Source organism: Lepisma saccharinum, chromosome 6 (genome assembly GCF_977018435.1).
Source record: "Lepisma saccharinum chromosome 6, izLepSacc3.1, whole genome shotgun sequence".
Classification (NCBI taxonomy): Eukaryota; Metazoa; Arthropoda; class Insecta; order Zygentoma; family Lepismatidae; genus Lepisma; species Lepisma saccharinum.
The window spans coordinates 64,396,992-64,424,059 of record NC_139234.1 but is presented as its reverse complement, the minus strand read 5'-3'; the positions used below and the strand labels follow the sequence as shown (position 1 = coordinate 64,424,059).

At 38.1% G+C, this 27,068-nt stretch overlaps 1 protein-coding gene across 2 annotated transcripts in view; it reads left to right on the top strand.

Moving 5' to 3' along the window:
• The window catches only part of woc (zinc finger protein without children), a 95,214-nt gene that overhangs the window by 19,853 nt on the left and 48,293 nt on the right, over positions 1 to 27,068 (top strand). For both annotated transcript variants that reach the window (XM_083124039.1, XM_083124038.1), the window contains exons 5-9: positions 16,516 to 16,748; positions 18,024 to 18,222; positions 20,354 to 20,508; positions 22,140 to 22,261; positions 24,330 to 24,499. In XM_083124039.1, coding sequence (XP_082980165.1) covers positions 16,516 to 16,748; positions 18,024 to 18,222; positions 20,354 to 20,508; positions 22,140 to 22,261; positions 24,330 to 24,499 — 879 coding nt within the window. The remainder of the gene's footprint in view (positions 1 to 16,515; positions 16,749 to 18,023; positions 18,223 to 20,353; positions 20,509 to 22,139; positions 22,262 to 24,329; positions 24,500 to 27,068) is intronic.

Here is a 27,068-nt window from a genome sequence, read left to right as displayed (position 1 = left end):
CTTGTAATCAAGGGTTCCCGGGTTAGGGTTCCACTTTAAACTGTAGGTCCAATCCCAATTAGCCTATCTGTGCATAACATAGGACTTAATACAAAAATTAATGTAAGATTATGTAAAAATTGACAATTTTGACTGACGTGTCGGTGTTAAATGAACCTAAAAATTAAAAGACAAATTACACAAAAATAACAGAAACTTTACGAAGGGGAAAATTTATGTTACTGGTTGGAAGATGTAGAGGCTGGGGAAAATGAGACAGGAGACACTTTCCTGGAATCCCCTTTAATTTGAACAGTGACTTGACATTGGTAACATTAACTAAGGAAGCATTCATTCATTAACTGACATTCGAGCCTATAGGACTTATGAACTTGCGGTGCATCACAGTCAGAAATCTGGTGAAATCTTAATATTTAGTTACAAGTGGGATCCAAACCACTCCTTCGGGAGAGACGTGCCTTCACCGGCTATTGAACCCGGGGCCCTCTGATAGTGTTGCCCACGAGACGAGACGAGAGTTTGGTCTGTCCCGTCCCGTCTCGTGAAAATGCTGTCTCGTCTCGTGGGCAACACTATCAGAGGGCCCCGGGTTCAATAGCCGGTGAAGGCACGTCTCGTGTCACGTCTCGAAGGGTTCTGTCTCGTCTCGTCTCGTAAAAGTGATCCGGGATTTCATGCCAACAAAAGTCAAAAGTAGCAGAAACACAATATTTTTCCGGAAAGTGGGATAAAGCTCCAAATATTTTACCCATTGCGTGGTGAGAATAAATAAGGTTCGTTAATCATGACGACATTAATATTAATAATGCAGTTTGTTGGTTACTGATTGCTAGGTATCTTATGAAATCTACCTTGTGTTTTTCCTCGCTTCCATACAACTGTCTATCCATCGTACATAAGTTAGTGCTCTTTTTCATTACTACTATACCTTTTGGAAGTCTTCAAATGTTTTCCACTAGACCTTCTTTCTTTCTGAATGTCGCACTTCCGTGCACTATGAAAATGTACATTTTCTCTTTAAATTCTAAGCTTGGCGCTGGGAGCAACAAAAAAGTTTTTAAATGTGTAGTACGAACAGAAAAGACTATTTAAAATTTCAATACTTATTATATTACAAATAGAAAGCATTTATTGTTTTTAATATTGTTAAACATCTTCTATGACATAAGTTTCAAAAAGTGTTTCTTTGTGATATTGTGCTGTTTCTTATGCTCAGCTTATGACGCACATACTTCTTTGTTTTCCCTTTAGCCTCTAAGTCCGGTACAACCACCGCTTGATTTAATTTATCCTTCGGTAGGCACGCATCTAGAAATATATGTCGGGGGAGGGTGTCCGAGCCAAGTGTTTCAGAAATAATAATAATAATAACATTAACGACAACAATTAAGCAAATGTTTAAATTAATGCATTAATATAATTCATAGGTCTATTCACTTGAATATGTAAATTAATCAATTCTATTATTGTTATTGCATGACATGTTACAAAGATGGTAGAAGAATAGTAATATAACAGCACAAATATTAGCTAATATCTAGCTTACGTGTAGTTAAGATCGCCTACATTTGCATAAAAACAACTGTCCAGGCAAGAAGTTTAATGTCAAAAAAGATGATGAATTGAATATTTGCTAAATAACAAAAAAGGATGGTAAGTCCACTTGACGAAAAATAAAATTCCTGATTAATATTTTATTCTCATTATTATAAGTAGTAGTGTACATAAATCTTCATTGATACTGTCATTCAAAGCCGTATGATCGCAATAAAATCCTTGTTCGACATAAAAAAATAACCCTCGATTATGCTAAAGAAATATATTTTTGTTTAGCTAGAGCAAGGCCCCAGGAGGATGCAAGAAGCCGTTCCTGCAAAAGTGTATGTTGTACGAAGCGAAGAAACGTGACAAAACCACCACGTATGGAAGGCAAACCTGCATTTAGTTTATATCGCATATTTACAGAGCCGTGCCACCCGATGTTATAAAATTCCTAACTTGAATGATTCTTTTAGACATGCTATAGTTGAAAGAAATATGTTTAGATGCACCAAAAGTGCATCATTATCAGATTATGCATATAACGTGTTATTGGAATCAACATATTTGAGTAAATTGGGTGCCTCCCCGATGGCGTAGTAATAACGTCGAGGTCTTGTAATGAATGGTCCTCGCGTTCGATACCCAATGGAGTCACAAAGTGCATCGGATCGCACATTAAACTGTAGGTCGGTTTGTGATTTAGCCTATTTGTGAATCAAGTGGACTTAAAAAAAAAAAAATTATCAACCTTAAGAATATTAGAATCCACTAATTAACCCGCAGGTAAGTCAAATTTCACGTATTCCTCTTCATTCTCGTTCATAGACTTCCTGCAATACCTTGTGAATGTGTGTTGCATCCTACCAGGTGCGAGAAATGTGCAGAGTTATTCTTTCCCTGTACTGCGTTATTTCTTTTCATAACAGTAAGGCTAAATTCTCGTTTTATCTGAACTTTTAAGAAATGTGCAAAATACGTCTCTATCTTTAAACAACCACCCTTTCTCATGTATGTGTAAAGTAATCCCACCCTGTCTCAGAAAACCTCTTCCCACGATGAAATGAAGGAAACAACTATCAAGTCTCAACAATTATCATTTTTTGCTTAAACTTCCTATCATTTATACAAACAGTAGCACATATCACGTCCTTCGGTGCAACACTGTCAACAGCTAATGTTACTTTCCTCGTCCTAATCAATTTACTTCCAACCAGTGACGGCGCCAGGGAAATGTGACTGGGGGGGCGGAAGGCTGGCAACAAAATATTGTAAGGGGGCAGTCACATTAACACACCCGAAAACACTACACATATATATACATATATAATAATACTTATAATAATAATAATTATTATTATTATTATTATTGTTATATTCATGTATGGTGTTTTGTGTTTGTCTTTTATTTAGAGTGGACGTTTACTGCTTAAATTTACTTCTTGATTACGAGTTTATCTCCACATGATTCGTTTTAATAAAGACATTAATTCTTTTTTATTGGTAAGTTCCGTTGTCTCTAGTGCCCTATTTCAGTATTGGAAGACATTCATAATTTTATAATTCATCGTCTTTCTTGAGATGAAACTACTGATATAAATATTTAAGTTATAAGATAATAATATAAATGACGAAAAAATGCTTCGAAGAGTTTAATTTTCTTGGAAAATAAACGTTACGTTGGAAGAAATTAATCTTCTAAAGTATTAGAAACAATGTGAGGCACTTAGTGAAGTGCAATTCTCCTGTAGGAGAATTCTGCTCTATGTGCTTTGGAGAACACATTGCCCACCTTTGGGTACGTCCAGGACTTGACATTTCTTCTCAATGGTAAGAACAGCCAAATGAGGCAGTTTGCATCCAGCATCCTGTTTCAAGCAAGCCTTTTCAAGGATTTTAAGGACAACCATCTTCGTAACGCTGAAGAGTTTTGGGCAAAATTTGTGTTTCACCTTTCAGGGAAATGTTATCACAGGATAAAAAATCAGACAAAGGTTTCAGTTATCTCATAATTCAAGAAATATTCTGACCCTGGCATTACTTACTCATACTCTACCATTCCAACGTATGTCTGTGCTACCCAATTACAGGCACCTATGGAGTTCGTGGGAAGAAGTTCTTCGATTTTGATATGTACGAGAAAGAGCGAACCTGCATCTAATCATTGAAGAGTGGCAAATCCTAATAAGCGTTCTTTTAAATGCCCGCGATATGTTTTGAATCGAATTTTCAGTGTAATTTGCATTTTAAGGTTCACGTTCAATACATTTCCAAATAATATCCCCTCATTAACTTCAAGAGTATCGAAGAAATTCCCTTTGTTAAGGTTTCCTCAGACTCATCATCTCGAAATTCAAGTTCCTGAATAGTAAGAAACCGCGATGAATCCACAACAACTGACATGGAGTGACGGGTTTTCTTCGATCACCTTTGGTCCTGGGTTCGATACCCAGTGGAGGCACTTTAAACTATAAGTCCAGTCCCGATTAGCCTTACTGTGCATAAAGTGGACTTAAAACATCAAATCAACCAAATCTTGAATCAACTTTGAATGTCTTTTAATAATTAGCGTTGTCACTAACGACCACGATTAGAATAATTTACCCGTACTACAGATGATATCTTGTGGTCCTCAAAATATTCGTGATGTTTTAAAACCATCCACATTCAACACCTTTTCCCAGTTCTTAAAACTGGTTAAAACTTAGGTTAATCTCGGCTATTACATGACATAAATAAATGAGAAATCACCTATGCCCAGGTCGGCGCTCGAATCTTGAAAGAAAGTCACACACACATAGCTATATACGTATATACTAAAACAAATCAATATTTGTTAATCAAGTTGGTGTTAGAAGCAGGAAAGTGATATCATGCAGAATACACCACTTTGAAAAGGTGAAAATCGTCATACTCTTATAAATGAACTCTCTTATAATTCGATATTTAATTAACTTCAGTTGGGGTGCCCCAGGGGGGGGGCGAAGTATCTGACATGGGGCGTCCCCCTGCCCCCCTCTGGCATCGTCACTGCTTCCAACCCTCTAATAACTTTGCTGCTGATAGCCTCACCTTCGAAATGGAAGCTTGTGTGTCGGCGAATAATACAAAGAACTTGTGTTCACTGTCCCTCTTTCATTCAAAGCCTGCCGTTTTCCTCTTCAGATTTTCCTGCAAAACTTCCTGTCAGCAAGCAAACCAAATTACAGATTTTTTATTGCCACTCCCTTGAATCAACCTTCATTCCTACCTCAGGCCTGGATTTATGGCACTTACCTGCTACTGCAGGTCAACCTCGCCCCTGTGTTTGGTGTTTGCCCCCTGAAGCAACGGGGTCCATTGTTCAAAGCGAAACCTCTGTCAGTGGGGAACGGCGAAAAATAGTCTCGGAATACACCCTGGCCATAAACAGGCTCCCGCCACCCTGACATTGCTGTCAGCTTCCCTCTGAAATTTGATAAAACTACTTTGTGAAATTTGTTTTGAAGGCTAAATTCACAGAATAAAAATAACAGCTACAACATTCCTGCATCTGATTTACAGAAAGGCTAATCGGGACTGGACCCACAGTTTAAAGTGGGATTCAAATCACTATGTGCCTTCACCGGGTATCAAACCCGGGACCCCTTGATTACAAGGCGACGACGCTAGCACTGTACCATCGGGGAGTCCCCTCGTAGAACAACGTTTTCTTCTACGACGATTATACAGAACTTTGTGCACTTCTTCATTTGAAATCTATTCTATATCAGCCTCGGTATTTCGTTATTACAATCCAAGGAAAAGTATTCTCCTTAAATAAGAAATAAATAAATAAAAAAAGCATTGAAAATAATCTTCAAACGGACGTAAAGAAATCAAATCCAACCACCTGTAGATTGCCTGAGGGAAACAACAAGAATTTTCTGAACAAAGACATTTCCAAAATTTCCATAACATTCTAATAATTTCGCAACCCGTGCAAATAATCATGTGGTAAAATAATTGTCATGGTTTCCTGTAAACACTAAATCACCAAATTAGTTATTTCCATATTTCCCGTATTTTCTCCTCCTCTTTAGCTCTCAGCTGTTCGGAGTGGGATAATACAAGATTATTTGTCTCTAATTATCCCCTTCTCTTAGTCTTGCTAATATCTTGAACTCCTTAATAACTTTCTCAACAACTACTTATCAATTTGTACTGCCATGTTTCCTACATCCTAATAACATTTACTTCTGTACTCCCTTTGATGTAAAAATTAAATAATAATAATAATAAACCCTATCCGGTCCGTTTATCTTTCCAACCTATATAGCTGACACTATTTTTACAAGATAAATCTCGGACTCCACTCCACGATGTTTTGACCCCTCCTTCCACCTTCTCTACCTGCTCTTTTACTTGATTTTATTCAGAATTGTATTAGTATCTGGAGTACTATCGTAACATAAAGTTATTAACCTGGAAAAAATTGGAAAAAATGGGGAGTAACGCTGTGTTTCGAAAGAGTATAGAAAATAAGTTAGGTATTCATTTATTAATCTCTCTAGAATAGTCTTCTTTTGACTTAATACACGCTTATCAACGTTTCTAATTGAAATATTTTATTCCAAGCAAACAAGTATTTGCAACTGATCAAATATTTTGCTTTTATTTTTTCGAGACATTCGAGACGAGACGAGACTTTTCAAAAGCCGTCCCGTCCCGTCTCGTGTCTCGTCTCGAAAACGAGACGAGAAAGGCATTCCGTCTCGAATTTCAAAAGGCTTGTCCCGTCCCGTGAGCAACACTACCCTCTGATTACAAGGTGTTACTTTTAAGCCACCTGGGAAGCCCTCCTTAGTAATGCATAATATTTGAATACAATTGAATTGTGTTCCTTTTCCAGCAGTTTAGCGAGTAAAATTTTAAAATTTCGCTTACACTCGAAACTAGGGCGACTTTTTTTTCGCCTCATTTGAGCTGGAATGATACTTGGGAGAGTCTAGAACTTGTAATACAGAAAACTAACTTTTATTTATAACTCTTTTATCTCTGTGTGTGTAAAACCATAGTATCTCTTTCACGATTAGGTCTTGTTCCATTTTCCCTTCTGCGTTCTTTGCTCTCTCTCCCAGGCTCTTCAGATATAGAGCTTCCTTCATTTCTTGCCCTTCTCTTTCTCTCTCTCCCTCCACTTGCTCGTTCTCTATTTCGCTTTCTACCTTTTGCTTCTGTTTCTCATTCTCTCTTTCTATAGTTTTTTTCTGCATGCCTATCTTTTTGTTTCTCTTCCTTCCTTTATCTCTTTATCGTTCTGTACTGTTTCTTTTCTTTGTTCCTTTTCTCACTCCATCGTGAGAAATGTTTATCTTCATTTCTCTCAATCCACCCCTCACTCTGTTATTATAGTCTGTTTTGGTTGGTTTTCCTCTTCCTTTTCCTCTCTTTGTCTGTGTTGCCTCTTTATTTCCACTGGAGGCACATGGCACAGTGGTTCGGATCCCACTTTGAACTGTAGGTCCACTCCCGATTAGCCTTTCTGTGCATAAAATGGACTTAAAACCACAAATCAATCAATCTTTATTTTCACTTTCATTCTCTATCCTTGGTTTTTAAGCATCACGCTCCAGCCTCCTTTAGCCTCCCCCGCCCCTAGAGGTGGCGTCCTTCAATGTTACCTGTTTATTTGTTTATTTGAGAATGGGTGAACCCCAGAGCCGCTTTATGAAGAGAGAAGGCCGCAAAAATCCGACCTCACAAAACACGCCCAGGAACCTAATCTTAGTTTCCAGCAGGTCAGTGAGCCGCCCAGCAGGGAAAACTTCCCTGTTATTGTCCTTCAATACTTCTTCTTCTTCTTCTTTTTTTTTTGGAAATCAACTTTAATCTCTATTTTTTCATTCCAAAAAGAATAGTTTCGGAGAATTAGAGATTATAAAAAGGAATTCACCTTGGCTTTTCTGTCACTTTTGAGCCGAGGACTATTTAGGGGAGGGAGATCCAGAGGGCATTGCCATACGTAGAGGGGGTGCTAAAGGAGCTACAGCCCCCCCCCCGAAATTTTTAGAAAATAAAAAATTCAAATGAAGGTAGTAATAAAGTAGAAAAAACTCAAAATGACCCCCAATAACCATTTTTGTGTTTGAATTACTTTTAAAACGAAGGATTAAAATGGCAATTTGAGCTCATACCAAATGAAAATAAAACACCAACACTGAAATTGATTTACGGCAATGTATTCTATGATTCAACCAAATATTTAATCTGCCTCTGTTCAGTAAAGGTTAGATTCATGACACGGAACCCGCATTCACATTCAGTTGTAGATATTGGTACAATTTCAATTGAATTCACATAATCCTTGACCTTGAGTGAGGTGAAAATGTGTCTTGGCTGACATGATTCCATAAAACACACGTTCTTAATCGTCTAAATGCCATGTGTGTGCATTTAATAGGTAAAGTGAAGTAAAGTAAAGTGTTCCCCTGTGCATAGCACCACGCCATGAAGGCGTATAGGGGGTGTGGGGGTAACGCCCCACACTTTCTTGATCCGGTCGTGAGTGGGGGTGATGTGATCAGCATCATGCCCCTGACCGCCTTTACCCCCCAGGGTTTCCCCCAGGTACCCATGTTATTCGACGCTGGGTGGGCGCCGGGGCCGCTTCCACCGTTAGAAAAGTTCCCGGATTTGAACCGGCCGGGGATCGAACCCGGGACCTTGAGCATGGTAGTCAGACGCGTTACCGACTGAGCCACCGCGGCCGCTTTAAATAGGACCATATTCATATTCAATAAATATTCGATCCTTGATCTATTTGACATTCATTTCCCATTTCATTTTTTTGCGATATTAACTACACCTAAGCTAGATAAAGAATATGTGTTGTTATATCCCTGTTCTTACACCGTCTTTTTGCCTATTCAAGTAATAATAATAATAATACATTATTAATTAATTTACATATTTAATTAATGTCATTAATCTATTGCGAATACTTTAATTTCATCATTTATATTATTATTATTTCTGAGACTTGGTTCGGACTCCCCCCCCCCGAAATATATTTCTTGATACGTGCCTGATTTTGACTAATCTTGATTGCTTGATTGATTTGTTGTTTGAAGTCCACTTTATGCACAGGAAGTCTAATCGGGACTGGACCTACAGTTGAAAGTGGGATCCGAACCACTGTGCCATTTGCCTCCACCGGGTATCGGACAGACTAATCTTGAGTAATAGAGGTTCCGAGTTCGGTGGTTATGTACAGAATGGTATTTGAAAGGGAAGGGGAAGTCCTCCATCTGCTTGCTAATATTTGGTTATTGTGGGGAGACTTTTTTTTTTACAATTTATAATATATCGATGCTTCAAGAGTATTTGCCGGAAATTTTGCAAATACCTCACTCTTTACGTGCATCTATCAATATCTCCAACTATTAGAGCACAGCCAATTATGATTGTGAACTGATAGCAAAACGTTTGTTTGTTAAACTTGTTTTAAGACCAATTTATGCACAGAAAGGCAAATCGGGACTGGACGTATAGTTTAAAGTGGGATCCGAGCCACTCAGTGGGCTAGCGCAGATCTTTGCCCCCCCCCCCCCCCTCGCAAGTAAAATTTCGAGGGGCCCCCTTAGTGTCAAAAAAAATTATGATGCCAGAGTGGGACGGAGGTACAATAGTTAGATAGTTATCTGTCCTCCCCCCTTCGTTGTACAAGAAATTAACTTTTGCCTCAAATATTATGCCTTCCCATTTTTTTGTTATCGACTTATATCACTGTAGTACCTTCTTGAAACTAAATCAGGATGGTCTGAATCTCTGAAAAATAACTGGAAGAAGAATCTGGAAATATTTTCTCTAATTCAACGCAGGGACACAGCCAGGAATCACTTTTGGAGGAGGGGGAAGCTTCCCGCTGCCAAATATTTTGTTCCTGATGCTTTGTATTTTTGCTTGAAATATTTTTTTAATGAAGTTACATATATTAAAAAATACTGTTTTGGTGGAATTGTAAAAAGATAGTAAACACTCCTCTTTTGGACTTTGAGGTGGATGTGCAGGGTTGCTACGCGACTGGAAAACCTGGAAAACAGGGAAAAGTCAGGGAGTTTGGTTGGTCAGGGAATAGTCAGGGAATTTTGCATATTTTCTGGAATTTACGTGCATTTTGGAGTTGCAGGAGAACCAGTTACAAAATGAACGAACGGTTCATTTCCACTTACGAATTCGGTTCTTGTGATTCCAGTCCCCCCAAAAGATTCAGTTCAGAAACTTGTTCCTCTCGTCATTATGACTTCTAGTCTGTTACGTACAAAATTATTGTTCCTTCGCATTTCAATTCTATGTTTATTCACTCGGATCTAGGTTCTTGGATCCATTCATTTTGTGACTCATTCTTGTGAACCTGTTCAAGACCTGTTCCTTAGAGAACAAGCTACTGAAGACGAAAGCTACGCACCAACCATCCTCAGAATTTCTTGCGGAAAAAAATGTTGCTTTAGCTTTGTGTGTGGTGAGGAAATTTTCTTTCTTCAAGAACACACCCGTTTGGAACCCATTCTCTTTTAATACGTGAAGCGGAGCAGGTTGGTGTTCAGACAGTTCATTGGTTTTGGATCTGCAATAAAGCCTGAAGAGCAGAATTTCACGTAACTGGCTGTGGTTGATGTTACACTGGATGGGTGCGGAAGCCGAGTAAAAAAACAAAGGGACTCACTACTTCGTTCCCCCCGTGAACCCGTTCTGTGAATTTGAGTCCTTCGTTTGCGACCCGTTCAGAAGCAACCTGATCAACTAGTTCATTTGCTCGTTGTCGTAGTTTTTACATTGCAGAGGTGTGTTACACCCGAGAAATTAGTGATTTTATGCAGTATCAGTGACGTCATTATTCAAATATGCACGTGTTTTGTGCATGTAGAACGAATTTATTTTTAAAAAACTGGTGCGAAATAGAGGAATTAAACGTACGTTGGTTACACATCGTTGTTAGGTTAGGAATGTTGGTTTCATGCTGATAGTAATTTTACGTACTGTTTGCATGTAGAATGAAGTTATGGTGAAAATGAGCCCAAGTTCCTTTTGTTTTATTACGATTTCATCATGCTACAAATGCAACTTTTAGTTGGTTCGATTTTGATTTATGTCTGTTAACACATACTGCAGAGTTTAAGCGATTACTTAAGCTTTTGTGAATATATGCTTTTGTGGTTAGGTTAGGAAGGTCAGGTTTGGTTGTCTTAGAATTAAAATAAAGACCCTGAATGCACTCTACTAAGGTTCCGATTTATTTCTACATTTATTCCCACTAGTTTACGATACTTACTGTTGCTTGTCAACTGGAGAATACCTTGTCCTTGGGAAGCGTGTATGATTGAGTAAGGTCATTTTGAAGTTTTTTTTTCAACATAAATAACTTTTTTCGAATCCAAATAGTGCTCATTATTTTAAGGAAGGTTCAAATTTCGTTTCACAATGATTGCCAAAATTCTATGATAATTAGTCTTCCTGCTAGGAAAATTTGAAAAAAAAATAATAAAATATTTGGAACTGTTACCTTTTAAGACAGATTTCGATGTTTTCCGTAATATAAAATTGGTTCCAGCATGTGGAAAACTCAAATAATGGAGATATTTGATTCCAAAGTATGGCCCACGTATATATTTTTTTTTAGGTGTATGGTTGGTCACCGGCCCCATTCAAGTTCTGAATTTCCATAATATGTACTATTAAAAATATAATCATTAAACTTATTGCATATTTTCTAAAGGTACATGACCTAATTTTCTGTTGTTTCTAATTTGTATTGATATAGGCTAATTGAGGTTGTATACAGGTTACATTGTAAAGCTTTGATAAATGCCACATTTTTTTATTGATTTTTTTACACCACCTTAATTGTAATGACAGTAAAAAATGGGGAAGTACAATAGTTATTTGTTTTTTCATTGAATAGCATTATATTAATTGGTAAATTTTCAGCTAATAACTGTGTATATTCATATTCATAATAATTAACGTGCCTGCATATTTAATTAAAAAACATGATGTTCAAAAGCAAAATTCATGACGACAAACATGTCTGGAAAAATTTCATTTCTGGTCTGGAAAACCTGGAAAAGTCAGGGAATTTCATAATCAAAAAATCGTAGCTACCCTGATGTGCCTTCAGCCCCTAAGCCATCCCCTGGTTCCTCCAGGCCAAGATTCAACGTAAGAGTCGCTCTTATTAGCATTCTAATACTGAGTGAGTAATATACTCAAGCAACAAACTTATCCTTCAGTAAAGGGGGTTGAACCGGATATCTAGATTGTCGGTAGTAACCTATCGCAAGGTAAATTTCAATCTGCTACGAAGAAATAACTGCGGACTCTAGTCTTGAGTGATAGATAATAAAGCTGCGAAGGAACTCTATTCACTGAAAATTTATCACTCCATGAAATGCAGCTTGGAAGGACTGAACCCCCCCCCAACAAAATAAAAGAAGGTTGCCACAGGTTAGTAGACCTCAACATCATTATTCATAATTTTAATGCTGCCATTCTTTTTTCGATCAACCAGTGATCATACTTTCTTAAATACTTTTTCATGAAACAAGAACCTTTTTATTAATAGACCGTCAGTGCTCGAATTTTCCTTTTTTCTATCCCCAACGCGAACAAGGAAATTTGCAGCGAAGAATTTTCCCTTCGAACACTGCAGATCAAAAAATCGTAACACGTTGGAAAATAAGAACTAGTTCGACAGAAATGTCCACAAAATGCCAAATTGTAAGAAAAATGAACTTACAAAATTACACAAAATAATGGTCACATTTAACTCATACGTTGTATACCCTGCGTGGCAGAGGATGGGATAATGGTCTTTACAGCAAAGGGATAATTTACTATGGGTCCCACCTTTAACTGAGGTTTTCGTCCCCTTTGAAGTAAAACGTAACAAGTGTAGACAATATGGAAAATTCATTTCAGCTCTTATTTCAATATGAAAAGAATTGGGACCCCCCCTTGAAAATATTAGGTGGGAAGTTAGATTTTAAATATCACGTGTAAAACTAAAAGGTTACGAATTAACAATTTTGATGTTTATTGTAAAATAAGGATAGACTGGTTGAGCAACTGAATATTTCTACTGGATTCATAACTATAGACAATTGACACGCTACACTACGTTTACGACAAACTGCGTAGATACAAAGGTATGAGATGAGGGATATTTTCCTATCGATGGACATCTGCGAGCAAGTAAGTTAATTCTGCATTTCGGAGGGGGACCCATATGACAAGTTACTGGGGCCCCTCTGGCTGAAATAATACGTCACTGCTTTTTATCGCAGACGTCGTATGTGATGTTACTGGGAACCAGATTTCTGTTTCGTAAATCGATTTTTTTATAAGCGACACTATATGTGGAATTTCTGCGATTATATAAAAAAATTCAAGAGCACATTGTGGGGATCCTACACCTCGCCCCCCCCCCCCCCCCGCATTGCGGGGATTGCGGGGGTCCCTTGATTACAAGGCGACGACGTCACCACTACGCTATCTGAGAGGCCCTGATAACACAAAGTGTGTAGCTTCTTGCACGAGAACAGTAACAACAGAATCCTGATTCCAAAGCGGAGAATTTATATTTTAGGTATTTTACTACATAATCTCTGTTATTTTCCTGTAGTTTACGGTTATTACAAGCATAAGAAAACAGTTTTTTTTTTTTTTTGTGACGTTTCAGGAGAACACACGCTCCTTTCATCAGACATTTATTTTCATTTTGACTAAAGATACAGTTATAACAATGGTTAGTAATTTTTAAACAAAAAGAATCTGTTATATAATGGATGTTGTCAATGTTACATTGTTGTAATATAGCAACTTAACTGTGAAAAAAGCAGTCTATTTTATTTTTATTTTAGATTTTTTTTTTATTTTTTTTTTTTAATTATGAATCCAAAATATCATCAGGTAATTCAAATTCATCATTGTTTTCACAAAGTCTCTTGATGTTTTCTGTTACATTAAATTTTAAAGATGGTGGCTTACTCCATTTGTGAAAAAGAAAACTCCACACTGGATCTATGTTACCATTTTCATTATTTAATTTATTCCAGTGTTCTTCTGCAATGGATAATAATAATGAGGATATCAAAAATGAAGAAGAAAGGCTCTTTAATATAGCAAAAGAAAATGGCTTTCACACTAACAGAATAAACCAAATCAAAAAACAAGTTGCAAGAAAACTAAAGGAAAAGAGAAATACAGACAAAGATGAAAAATCTGTTGAAAAGAAATTTATGTGCATTCCATTCCACAAGGGATTCTCACATAAAATTGCAAAAATTTTTAGAAGTTTTAATTTCAAAATTGTTTTTAAATCACCAAGAAGTTTGGAATGTACATTTAATGAATTCAAAATGAGAAACTCGCTACCAGATGTGGAAACCACAGGAATATATAATATAAGTTGTTCATGTTCAAAAGATTATGTGGGACAAACAGCAAGGAAAATGGCAATAAGATGGCACGAACATGATTTGGACATTATAAATCTAAACCCAAGAACAGGTTTGTCAACTCATATCATCGAAGAGAAGCATTTGATTAAAAAGAGAAGGGTTTTAAAAAGATTAACGGGAAACACAGAGTTGAATGTCTGGGAAGCCTCGTTCATTGCAGAAGAACACTGGAATAAATTAAATAATGAAAATGGTAACATAGATCCAGTGTGGAGTTTTCTTTTTCACAAATGGAGTAAGCCACCATCTTTAAAATTTAATGTAACAGAAAACATCAAGAGACTTTGTGAAAACAATGATGAATTTGAATTACCTGATGATATTTGGGATTCATAATTTAAAAAAAAATAAAAAAAAATAAAAATCTAAAATAAAAATAAAATAGACTGCTTTTTTCACAGTTAAGTTGCTATATTACAACAATGTAACATTGACAACATCCATTATATAACAGATTCTTTTTGTTTAAAAATTACTAACCATTGTTATAACTGTATCTTTAGTCAAAATGAAAATAAATGTCTGATGAAAGGAGCGTGTGTTCTCCTGAAACGTCACAAAAAAAAAAACTGTTTTCTTATGCTTGTAATAACCGTAAACTACAGGAAAATAATTCTATCATGCAAGCAATGCGTACATACAAGAAAAAAAATAATCTCTGTTAGTTGGCCATTTTACTGTAACGAAATGAATGTACCGACGTAAACAAAAAGAAACATGCAGTTTCACAGTTAAAGTAAAACAGTTATTCTTCAGGGTTTCGGCACATCTGTCAATGGCCAGTGGGAACGACCATTCCATTCTCCCCCTCTCCCTGCCAGATCGTAAAAGCAGCGAGGTTGGGTTGCTGAAACTGGGTAACGATGGTAAGAATATGGGAGATTTGTGACTGGGAAAAAGGAGAATTTCTTGAAAGCGACGTCAGCACCTCCCTCGTGTTCCCTTGGTACTGTTGTTAGAACGGAACTAACGACACCCTCGAAATTTTGATTTCTTTCAACATCCAGCCGAGGCTTAAGCCATATCATACGAAGGAGTTTTGGTACCGTATAATTTGCCTCCCAAGATTCCTTCCATATAAGATATAATTCGCTTTTCAGCTCTGACATCAAGTCTGTCTATTTCTAGGTGATTCAGCAGGTTATCATACTCATAATAGTATTTGAATAGCTTGAATTTGTAATATATAAATGTGATAAATCTGTTTTGTATTTTTTCTATTGATTGTTTCATCTTAGCACTACATGTGCAATACCAAATCGGAATATTGTATTACACTATAGGTCTGACAAAAGTTGTAAACATTAAAATTAGAAATTGTAAGTTATTTGAACAACTCCATTTTTTTTATAATAAAGGTACATTGCTTTCTTTCTTTATTTATGATGTGATTAATATAGTCTTCAAATTTACAGAAAATATGCCGATGACACCCTAATTGTTTTCAAATACTAACAAGACCTAAACCATCTGCTAACTGCCCTCAACCACATACATCCTAACATGAAATTCACCATTGAAAAGGAACAAAATTGCCACCTCAATTTTCTCGACCACAAAATCCGATGCCACCAAGACAAATTCATCACCTCCATGTACAGGAAACCAGGCTCGGGCACCCAGTACATACATGCAAAATCCAACCACCCCCCTAAACAGAAAGCAGGAGTATGGATGAACTTCTACAGAAGAGCCTTCTCACACAGCTGCACAGCAGAGGACCTCCATGATGAAATAGCAAATCGGAAGAGCCCTACCAAACTTCAAGCGATATACTTCGCCAAACGAGCATCCCATGGTGTCTAAGAGGGCACATGCCAATGCAACAACAGCTACATTGGCAGAACCATCCGCACCATTCAAGAACGGATCAACAAACACGTAAAAGATGCCAAAAAAGACACACTAGGATCAGGAATTTCACAACACCTCCACTCCACAAACCACACCACCAAAGAAACACATGCTATCATCCAACAGAAACCATCGCTGAACCTGGACTATGGACAGGCACACCACACTTGGCACCCCATCCTTCGAAAAATATCAGACCACAAATTGAAAAGATGCAGTGCACCTGCTCGACCCCCACCTTCACCCACGTGAAGAACAGGAACTACACCACACCGAACAACACAGCCCCCCCAATCACCATCTGGCAAAGCCACACGACAACAGAAAGCTCAGCAGACTACACAAGCCAGGAAACACACACCAGCACTGCCAAAGGGGAGAAATTACAACTACTGCCACCCAGGAACTAACAAAGAAATGGCATGCTACCATCTCGGCTCCAGATGCCATACCTTTAGTGAATGAAGGCAGTGAGCCTTCGAAATTAATCTGAAATAACCATCCAATTGTTCAATGTGGAAATACGAAATTTAACGTAAGTAATATATGTACATGTTTACTTTGCCTTGGCTGTTTTATGATGTTTACAATGTGTGGGATGAAGTCTTACCTTTTTTTAATATTTATTTTCTCTGTGATACAGGCAAATACCAAACAAACTTGGGTTCACATTGTGCCAACTGCAAAGCCACAGTGCAACCTGTAAGTCTTGGAAAATATTGCGTGAGGTTCGGATATGACATCAAACAATTCTGCTGCAGTAGCTGCCTTGAGGAGTTCAAGAAAGGATTGAAAGTATGCAGTTACTGCCAGAAGGACATCTCGAGTGGATCAGAGGGATTTCTGGCACCAGTTGGAGACAAAGGGCAGTTTAAGGTATGAGTTTATGTCCCAAGGAATTTATATATTTTATTTTCTTCCCCCATTGTTTGTACACCACCAACTTGGCCAGCTCAGTGGTCAACTTTTGATCTCGCTACTGAAGTTCCCTGGTATAAGTCCTTGCCACCTTAATTTACTTCAGCTAATCATCACTCATTTAACAGAAATACAATGTTCACCACCAACATACATGATAAAGAGTTCTGCATCTTTTGCAAAGATCCTTCATCAATCCCATTTCAAAGAACCATTTGCCTGATATCATTCCCATTTTAGATTGCTGTAAGTGAAAATTTCCTTTCCCTCATTGATTTTGCTTTTTGTACAAAAATGGAGTGATATCTGATATTCCCAAGCCAAATTTGTGAGAATATAAATTACTATTTTTTAAAAAAGAAACTGGTTTTACTTTTAATATGATTCACAGGTGGAGTCATGTGCAATGATAGAATTTCACAATATGACACATTGAAACCTAGAGTTTACATTTTCCCGCATTATACATTCAATCTGGATGGTCCCAACATAGCAAAATGAAGAAATTTTCTCACATTTTAAGTTTTTTTCAGCTTAGTCCCCTGAAGAACGTAAAATCGAGGTTCCACTGTATTGTCTTAGTCTTCATGCCCACCTCCATGGTGGAATAGTTAACTTGGTGTGTTATGATACCAGGGGTCGTGGGTTCAAAGCCCATCCCAGGTATCGGTATTCGTCGTGAGTGTGTCTTAATCAATTACCTCATATTATCTCTCACCCTCATCTTTGTTATTAGCCAAAAGTGGCAGAAAACTCAAGTAAAGTAAATTAATCAATCTTAGTCCACATACCTGCATGGAACTCAGAGTTAACAGTCAACTGATATGTATGAACTGGCCGTAATGGTGGGTAAGGGTTTTGAGTAGTGGATTGACAATTTTGGTATTGTCATCAACAACAGTTGTACCTCATCAACTGTTCTTCATTTGGCCTCTTTTCATTGATTTTGTGTTGCAATTATTCGAAGTGGCAGAAAAGTATGCCAAGGAATGGAAAGTAAAGATAAAATGTATGCCCTTGCCTTCTTGGATGGAAGTTATTTGCCAAAATCAGCTTCCCTCAGGATCAAAGTACTTGAAATTTGCAGCTGTGTACTTCAAAGTTTTTAACCCCAGGCAGAATCTGGTCTGGAAAACCATACCTTGTAATGCCTTAGCTCTCAAATTGCTTTTGTACCACTTATAAGTTGTTGTTGTTTTTTAAATTATTATTAATTGTCTTTTTTTGTTTCAGGATTTTTGCAGCCAGCCATGCATGGAAAAATATGAAATAATGAGTAGTAATGAGCCTCCTCCAGTCACTAGTGCTCTATGCTCTGTGTGCAATAAAAGTAAAATAGTCAAAGTGGAAGTCCTACATGATAGCAAAGTTCATAAACTTTGCAGTGAGCCATGTTTTAATGCATTCAAGTTTGTTAACAAAATCAATTCAGGTAAGGATGCACATTTAAATGTGCACAATTTTCAAACTTAGAATATGTTTCAGTTATCACAAATAAAGGAAGCAACCTAAGGGTTATTGAAATATTTGTGAAAAAAAGTTCAAGGAACTTTCCCATTATTAATCAGATTGTAACAGGAACGTTGGTGTTCATCCAATCATTGACATTGATATTAAATGATGATGCAATTTCTTACAAGAAACTAGGGTGTCCATAACTAATATCAGATTTGATGATTGTTTGCTGTAAATACATTTTGATCATTCACACAAATCACACCATTGTAAATTTGGTCTCATTGTGAAGTACATACTCTTGTTTCAAACTTAATAACATAGGATGTAATTTTTCCAGTTCTGTAAGTTTTAGAAGCAGTTTGAAATGGGGAAGAAAATTACAGTATGAACCTTTTGGTTATCATCGGGGAATGGATTTATAGTAAAAATATGATAAATATGTAAATAGTTATTTTCACCAAAATATGGAGTTAAATATGGACTTGAAGTTGTAAACATTTATGTAATATAAGACACTACACGAGCTACATAAAATACAGTCTCGACATTGTAACCATTAACGTGACTGTCTTGAAGAGAAACCAGAAGCGAATCCCATACGTGTGCCACAAAAACTTTGCTTCTGTTGGGCTCGAAACTAGTAGCAAGAGAGGGGGGGGGGGGGGTAGCAATGGGCTGCTCAACTTGGGACTCTCTACCAATGCTGCCAAAATAATGTTTACAATGTTTTTGTTGTTAACAACAATTGTAAATAAACAGGAATTTGAAGTGTTTTACAGTAACAATAGCACACAGTTGGGAGGTGTAAAATTGGGAAGTACATATACTATATTGTTCGCATGACAGAAAACTGGTAATTAAAGCTATTGTAGTGCATAAAAAAAGGTGGTAAACTTTCGTTTGTTTAATGTCTCTTTGGACTTTGTCAGTTATACGCAAAGAAAATTCACCCAAATTTTTTGTCACATGGGGACATGTAGTTATTGCGTGAATATGGAATATATTCATGGTGATTGCGGTAAACGCGGTTTAAAATTACTTACGTGAAATTTAGAAGATTTCGCACTTCCGCATTGCACAATTTAATGGTTCAATCCTATTAATTTCGAAGATCCACTGTCTTCATTCACAAAAGGGTACGGCGTTTGAAGCGGAGATGGTACCGCGTCACTACATTGTTTGTTCCCAGGCGGCGGTGGTTGCGATTTTTCCCGTTCGGCAGCACTGGCATGCGCATCTTGGTTTGCGTCGTCTGGATCTTCGAAATTAATAGGATTGAACCATTAAATTGTGCAATGCGGAAGTGCGAAATCTTCTAAATTTCACGTAAGTAATGGAGTATATGTTGAGAAATGTCGTGAAATAAGGAACTAATATGTAAAAATAACTGAAATATGAGCCAAAATTTAATATATGTACAAATATGGAAATAATAACTGAATTTTTGGGTCTACATGCCATGATGCACGAAGATAAAACTAATGCTAAATATATAAATTTACATATAAGTCCGTTCCCTGGTTATCATTATTGGGGAAAGGAGCCTTTTTGCAAGAGCAGCTACAACCAAAATTTATGCAAGGAAAGATACATTCAAAACTGGTCAAGGTTCGCATAGTCAATAGGAACTACTGAGCGTACAACATGAATTTGCCCCCTGTTCAGAACCAAATGAGGTCTGAAGCCTGCAAACAAACTGTTACATGCGATGAGAAATGGATATTTTTCCGTAACTCTCGCATGTGGAACCAATACCGACTTTCATAACCAAGACAGAACATTGAGTGTAACTGAAACTATGAGGATTCTGTGCACTTTGATTTGTGTCCAAATTGTCAGTGCATCACCACAGAGCTCTACTCTTTAAGCAGCTGAATCAATTGTGTATAAAGTGGTAACCTTGCATTGATCAACAGAAGACAAGTGCTGCTACGTCAAGATATGACACTACTCCATACAGCCCCTCAACCTAGGTCCAATTTTAGAACCTGAAGAAAATTGAGTTCTTACTTCACCCACATTATAAATAATAACCACATGTCACAAGAAAAGAACTCATGTTGGTACATTCCTAATGTGCTGTGTTCTCTTTTTTTTTTTTTCAGAGCAATGTGATATGTGTAAAAAGTATTTTGATAAGGCTGGTACGGACATGTTTTCAATATTTTATGATGAAGCGCCACACAGTTTCTGCTGCAAAACCTGTATGAATGTGTACATACTTGCTAACAGGAAGATAGTTCCATGCAATTGGTGTAAGGTAAGATATTTATTCAGATTGCATTTTTAATATCTTTACAAATTTCTTTCTTATTGTTGCTGTTGCTATTGTATTTGTTAAAAAAAATATTCACCAAGAATTTGGGCCCAATGCGTAACATTTTGGTGGTGACAGATATTTTATCCTTTTTCTAATGTAATGTAGTATCAATCATGCTTTACGCTATGTTGCCATTCATCACCGGACACCCCATACCAGTACGTTAATCCGGTCGCAGCACCGCATCAGTATCATGTATAGCCACCTTTAGCCGCAATGATGTCCGCAACCCTTCGAAGAAGACTTTCCACCAATTAGCAATACGTGTCAACGGGAATCTTGCCCCATTCCTCCTGCAAAGCGGCAAACAGCTCAGTGGTGTTTTTTGGGCAGCATGGCCTGGCTCTCAAGCGGTGCTCCAACTTGTCCCAAAGGTGTTCAATGGGGTTGATATCTGGACTTTGGGCTGGCCAATTAAGTTTTTGCACACCCACGTCCTCGAACCACGTGTTGATAATGCCTGCAGTATGACATGGAGCATGGTCGTCTGAAACAGTTATGGGCCAATACCGAATTGTTCCCACAATGTCGGTAGCGCAGAATTGTCCAGAACTTTTTGGTACGCATCGGCATTCATGTTTTCCCGAACTAAAACAAGAGGGCAAAGACCATACCACGAAAAGCAGGACCACACCATGATGCCACCTCCACCGAATTTCACTGTGGGTACGATTCAGTCCTGTAAACAGCATTCACAGGGCATACTCCACACCCACACATGTCCATCAGACCACCACATCTGGTAGCGTGATTCATCACTCCATAGGAGGGATTTCCATTGTTAGAGAGTCCAATGGCGGCGTTCCTTGCACCACTGTAACCGATGGGCCACATTGCGGGCTTTGATATGCAGCTTGTGAAATGCTGCGCAGCCATAAAAACCAAGTGCGACGATCTCCCGGCAGACAGTATCATCACTCGCAGCACTACTGGAAGCCGATCGAAACTCCTGTGCCACCATCTGTAACGACGCCTTCCGGTTTGACTTCACCAAATGTTTCAAGCATCTACGGTGATGATCTGTGATATTTTCGGTTTATTGGGTCTGGGTTGGCATGTCATGACCTCCTCTCGCTTCCACTTCACGATAATATCACTCACTGTCGACCGGGGTATCTGAAATTTGTTGGAAATCTCACGGGTCGAATGCCCAAACCTGTGGGCTCCAATGATCATCCCTAGTTCTGCCTCACTCAGTTCACATCGTCTGTCCATATTGACTGCTGTAGCTGGTATGAGTGTATTCTCAACTGGCAATGCCTTTTATAGGTTGTATTATGTGTACAGACGATCCCAAGCACTTTTTGAGAGGTGTCCGGTGACGAATGGCAACATAGTGTATGTCATTTTCATGTTTGTAAAATTTATTTATTGAATAGAATTCATGTTGTTGTTTTATTTTTTACTAGGATTTTCTTTGTATTAAGAGTAAATAAAGTTTGAAATTAGAAATTTGCTCATATTTACTTGAAGCATTGGCCACATTTTACTCTTGATATTATGTGTTCATTCGAACACATTATATTGTTCACTTCTGAATGATGTTTATTTCCATATTTCTATCTTTGCAGGTTAAGAAATATAATTTCGACATGATCAGAAGAATTTCAAATGCCGGACAGGTTATCATGATGTGTTCTCTTAATTGCTTAACTCTGTATCAAGTTTCGATAAATGCTGTCTCCTCGCGCAGGTGAGTAATCTAACATTTCACCAATTCTAATATTTAATAAATACACTGAGCGTTCACTGAATTGCAACCACCCCAACTGGAAGTATCGTGATGAATGTATAGTCACAATGCTACATGTTAGTGGAACAGCACACGTTAAAATGGCAGGTGGTCAGGATTTAATGTCGTTCCAGAAGGGCATGATTGTAGGTGCCCGAGCTACGTGTGCATCAATAACCCAGACAGCGACACTGGTTGGATGCACCCGTTCCAGTGTAGTGAAGGTGTACAGAGAGTGGCAAGAAACCATGGCAATGACCACCAAGGGAGAATTGCATGATGTACGTAAAGTGACACCGTGGGAGAGCGTAGAGTCAAACGGCTCGTGACAGCTGAACGCACCATCAGCTTCCGGGAATTACAGGACCAATACAACAGTGGATACACAACACCCATATCCCATGCAACTGTGCGGCACACACTGGCACGCATTACGTTCCACAGCAGACGACCCACTCCACACGAAGCATCACCACCGACTTCGTCTTGCTTGGGCCAATGAACATGCTGATTGGACCATGGATGATTGGAAAAGGGTGTGTTGGACTGATGAATCATGGTTTTTGCTACACCACTGTGACGGTTGTGTGGTGCCAACAGCATGGGGCTATGGACCCTTCCTGGATGGTGAGTGCTGTACTGACAGGTGGGGGCGGCTGTATGGTGTGGAGTTGCTTCTGTTGGCATGGACTGGGGCCATTGGTGTGTATGGACTGCCATGTAACATCTGTTCTGTATCGGGAGGTATTAGGGGACCACTTACACCCCACAATGCAACACTTTCACCCACACGGGGATTGCATTTTCCAGGATGACAATGCACGGTGCCACCGAGATGGGGCTGTACTTGCTTGGTTGGAGGAACATTCCGCAGAGATGCAGCATATAAATTGTTCCCTGAACTCCCCCAATCTTAATCCCATAGAGCATCTGTGGATGTTGTGGAAGGAGCTCTTTGAACCATGAATCCTGCACCAACGTCAGTTGGCTCGTTATGGGATGCCATCTGGAATATATGGTGTCAGATCCCCGTGGAGACATATCAGCACCTCATGGAATCCATGCCACGTCACGTCCAGGTCATCCGCCGAGCCAAAGGTGGACCAACAAAGTATTTGGTAGGTGGTTGTAATTCAGTGAGCACTCAGTGTATGTATCATGCTAAAAAAAGAATGTCTTGTGGCTGACACAAATCTTAAGAAATCTCGAAGATTTTATTTTTGTGTCCACCTTAATACTTATAAAACTTTTAATTTTATTTTGAGACATTATCTTTAGTGGAAGTAAAATGAAATAGCTGAAGCAGTAGGTTGGTCTCTTCCACACAAATTAATTTGGATATTTCTGATGTAGAAGAAATGAGACATTATGATATATATATATATATGAGAGGAAACACTCACCAGACACAGAAAAACTTCAAACTTTCATGGCAGGGTGCCACATCTTCAGGAGTAGAGAAAAGTTGTAAGAACTGAGCAACCACAACAGAGCCATTGCATGGCCTGCAGTTTTGCCAGGTCCAGAAGAAAAGGGTTGACAGTGCCACAAAAAATATGTACATTTTTACATGCATTAATATATAAAGGAAGTCTAATTCTCTCGTTAAATACAGCCTCAGATTTCATCTCGACTAACTAGCCTCTTGGTAGGGGTTCTTCATTAAATAAAAAAATATTTTCTTAGTTGCTAATTTTCAACTTTATCTAGCTAGGGGTTGATTAAATAAAGTTGAAGAAAAACAAAAAAGTCAAGAATTTTGGATTTGTTATTTTGGTAGACACCCTACCCTGTATAAGTTAGGTTTTGAAAAGATTTTTGGAAGACATTTTTTAAAATTTAGTTTAGGTTACCATTCTAAAATTGTGCTTTTTCTCATATCTAATCAATTCTGAATGTGCAAGAAAAGCATACATTGTTTTTCCGAATATTTGCAACACATAAATTTTTGTATTCTTTATCCTTTGTCATCTTTTTTTTGTGAATAATGTGTGAAATGATGAAATTAAAATACTTTTATTCTTTTCAGGATAAAATGTGACTTCTGTTCGCAAGTAGCACAAGCCCAGTATCATCTAACCATGTCTGATGCTACTATTCGTAATTTTTGTTCATATCAGTGTGTTTTGTCTTTCCAAGGACAATATACAAAATCTCCACTTACGCTACCGGGGAATGAGAGTGCTCCTATACCAACAGGTAAGAATTAGAAGTGAGGGATACAATGACTTTCACTGTTTGAATCACCCTATGGGTTTTCACGGTTTGGTGTATACAGTTTTAAAAAAATGTTCTTTCTGAAAATATTAGCCTCTTGCAAAGTTTGAGACCGTTTGAAACTATAGGAATATTTTTTAGACACACAATAAGTACATATAAATCTACTTGCCATTCATCACACATCATTATGGCAAAATTAACCTTTAGCCACCCAAGCCTCTTTTGCAAGTAACCCCCTTGCCTCCCGAGCCAATTTTCAGCAAAATGTATATTTTTTATAAAAATGACTTGGCTATATAAAATGTATGCACATTCGGCGTATACCGGAAAACCTCGTTAATACAAAGTTCAAGGGACCAAAAAATGTCAACTTCGAATTAATTGACTTCGAGTTATCCAAACTTTTCAAGATGGCGCATGTTTTTCAGGTGTAAATAAAGTAGAGTATAAATTACCCCAACAACGGATGTTTTATACTTGGTGGTAGCTCAGAAAATAAGCTTTATATGTACTATATAATAATATTGTACGTTTTAAAGAAAGTGTAAAAAATGTTACACAAAATGAGAACACTGAGCTTACGCGGACACAAAGATTCCAAGGGGACGGTTAACACCATTTATCCTGCCTAGTTATACAACCGGTTATGCACGGGATGCTTGTTGTGGCAAAAAGTCTTTTAAAAAACTGTATTTTCTTTTAATTGTGTAAAGTCGTTGCTCTTCCACGAAATTCTTACAATTTTACTTCATAAGAAACCCGTTTGCACGAAGACCTACGGAAAGGAAAACAATCTCGTTTATTGCAAGAAGTGAAACTCTGAAGAATGTTGACAGTAGTCACACTGGCAGGAGCAAGAGATGGAAGATAATCGGACAGAATGAACATTGGATTTTATGTGAGTTCACTAGAACATTGTCTGTTACAGGATTAACTGGTAAGAGAAGATTCTCTTGGGAGAGGACACAACCTTTCCCTGGCACAAAAATAAAAAAAAATTGGGGCTGTAAATTTTGTTCTGGTTCGGCTGTCTAAAACACATCGTAAAAAAAGAATCAAGTTTTCTTTGCTTCAGTTAACTTCATAATCGCCCCCCTCCCCCCTTGCAGGGATCAGTCCAAACTCTTCCTCAAGTTGCATTGTAATCCACTCTTAAAAAGGAAACACACAACTTGCGATCTGTTTGCACCGAATATGTATCCTAGGACACATTAAACAGTGCTGCACTCGATAATCACTCTGGTTTGGATCCCACTTTAAACTGTATATTTAGTCCCGCATAGCTCATCAGCATAAAACGAACTCAAAACAAGCTTTACAAAACTTGCATATTTTCAGATTAATCGACAATTTATTGTAGGATTCAGGAGTATTCTGGAGGTCACACTCGATCCGCCAAAACTTTTCCTTTTCCTCTCGTATTCCTACATTGAGCATTGCATTTTTTTATTTGTTTTTTTTTAACAGCTGCAAGCTAATGGTTCTGAAGAAAAGTGGCGATTATACGACTTTATGTGCATCATGAAGTTGTTTTAACTCTTGTTTTCCTTTCTGGAGATCGAAAAGTCGTTTTAACTCTTGTTTTCCTTTCTGGAGATCGAATTTCCTTATCTTCAAATCAAAACAGCTTTGCGAGATTCAAAACAATGACACTTATTCCTTTGCACTGGGTCATTATGGCCAAACAGCTTTCCAGACGCTAGACTAAACACTGGTGCCAGCTGCAGCTCACAATGAGACCTGCTGGAAGTTAGAGCATTACGTTTTATGATGCAAGATACAATAATAGGAGCAATATTTCCTATCCAGACAGCTGCATTCAATCAAGAAAGAGGGGCCTGAATTCTGCAATTATCACATTACCATGCACACCAGTGGCGGATAATGAGCTGTTGTAGAAGGAAGGGGGTCACTTTTCTTTTACTTATCCTGTGGTTTTTCGTTTTAAAGGTGTTCAGAACCTTTTTTTTAGACGCCAAAGGAATTTAGCCCGTGTGCGCACACGAGCAAGAAAGAAGCAACAGACCCCCCCCCCCCCCCCGTTTGCTGTTAGAAAAAGAGGAGAACCGGAGAAGTCACTCAGCCAACAGAACACTGTCTTGGCAAATTTTATGACCGGCACAGTTGGGAAACGTATGAAGCTGAAAACTGGAGTTGCAACATATGTAAGATCGACGTCAACTTTTGCCGGAAACCTAGATGACAACGCATTAAGCGGGTTGACGATATTTAGTTGGCCTATGTGGCTTTGATTATCTGTAACAGTTTCCCCTTTTTTTATGAAGTTCTACAGAGCACAAAGAACACACTTTTAATGAAAGTGGTTACCGGAAGTTGTCGGCTACCAGGCCAAAAGTTGCTCGCTCACGGGAAATTGCTGAATCTGGAGCTCAGAGCTAGACAGATGGGTGAGACTTCCAGGCGCCATGCATCTTGTATTTTGGAACATTCCTGCAATCTTATCTCGCATTTCTCATCTATCACTGGTGAATATTTCCAAGGTGGTGCATTCAGCGGGGAAAGAGTTTGACCTGCCATGCAAATTGAC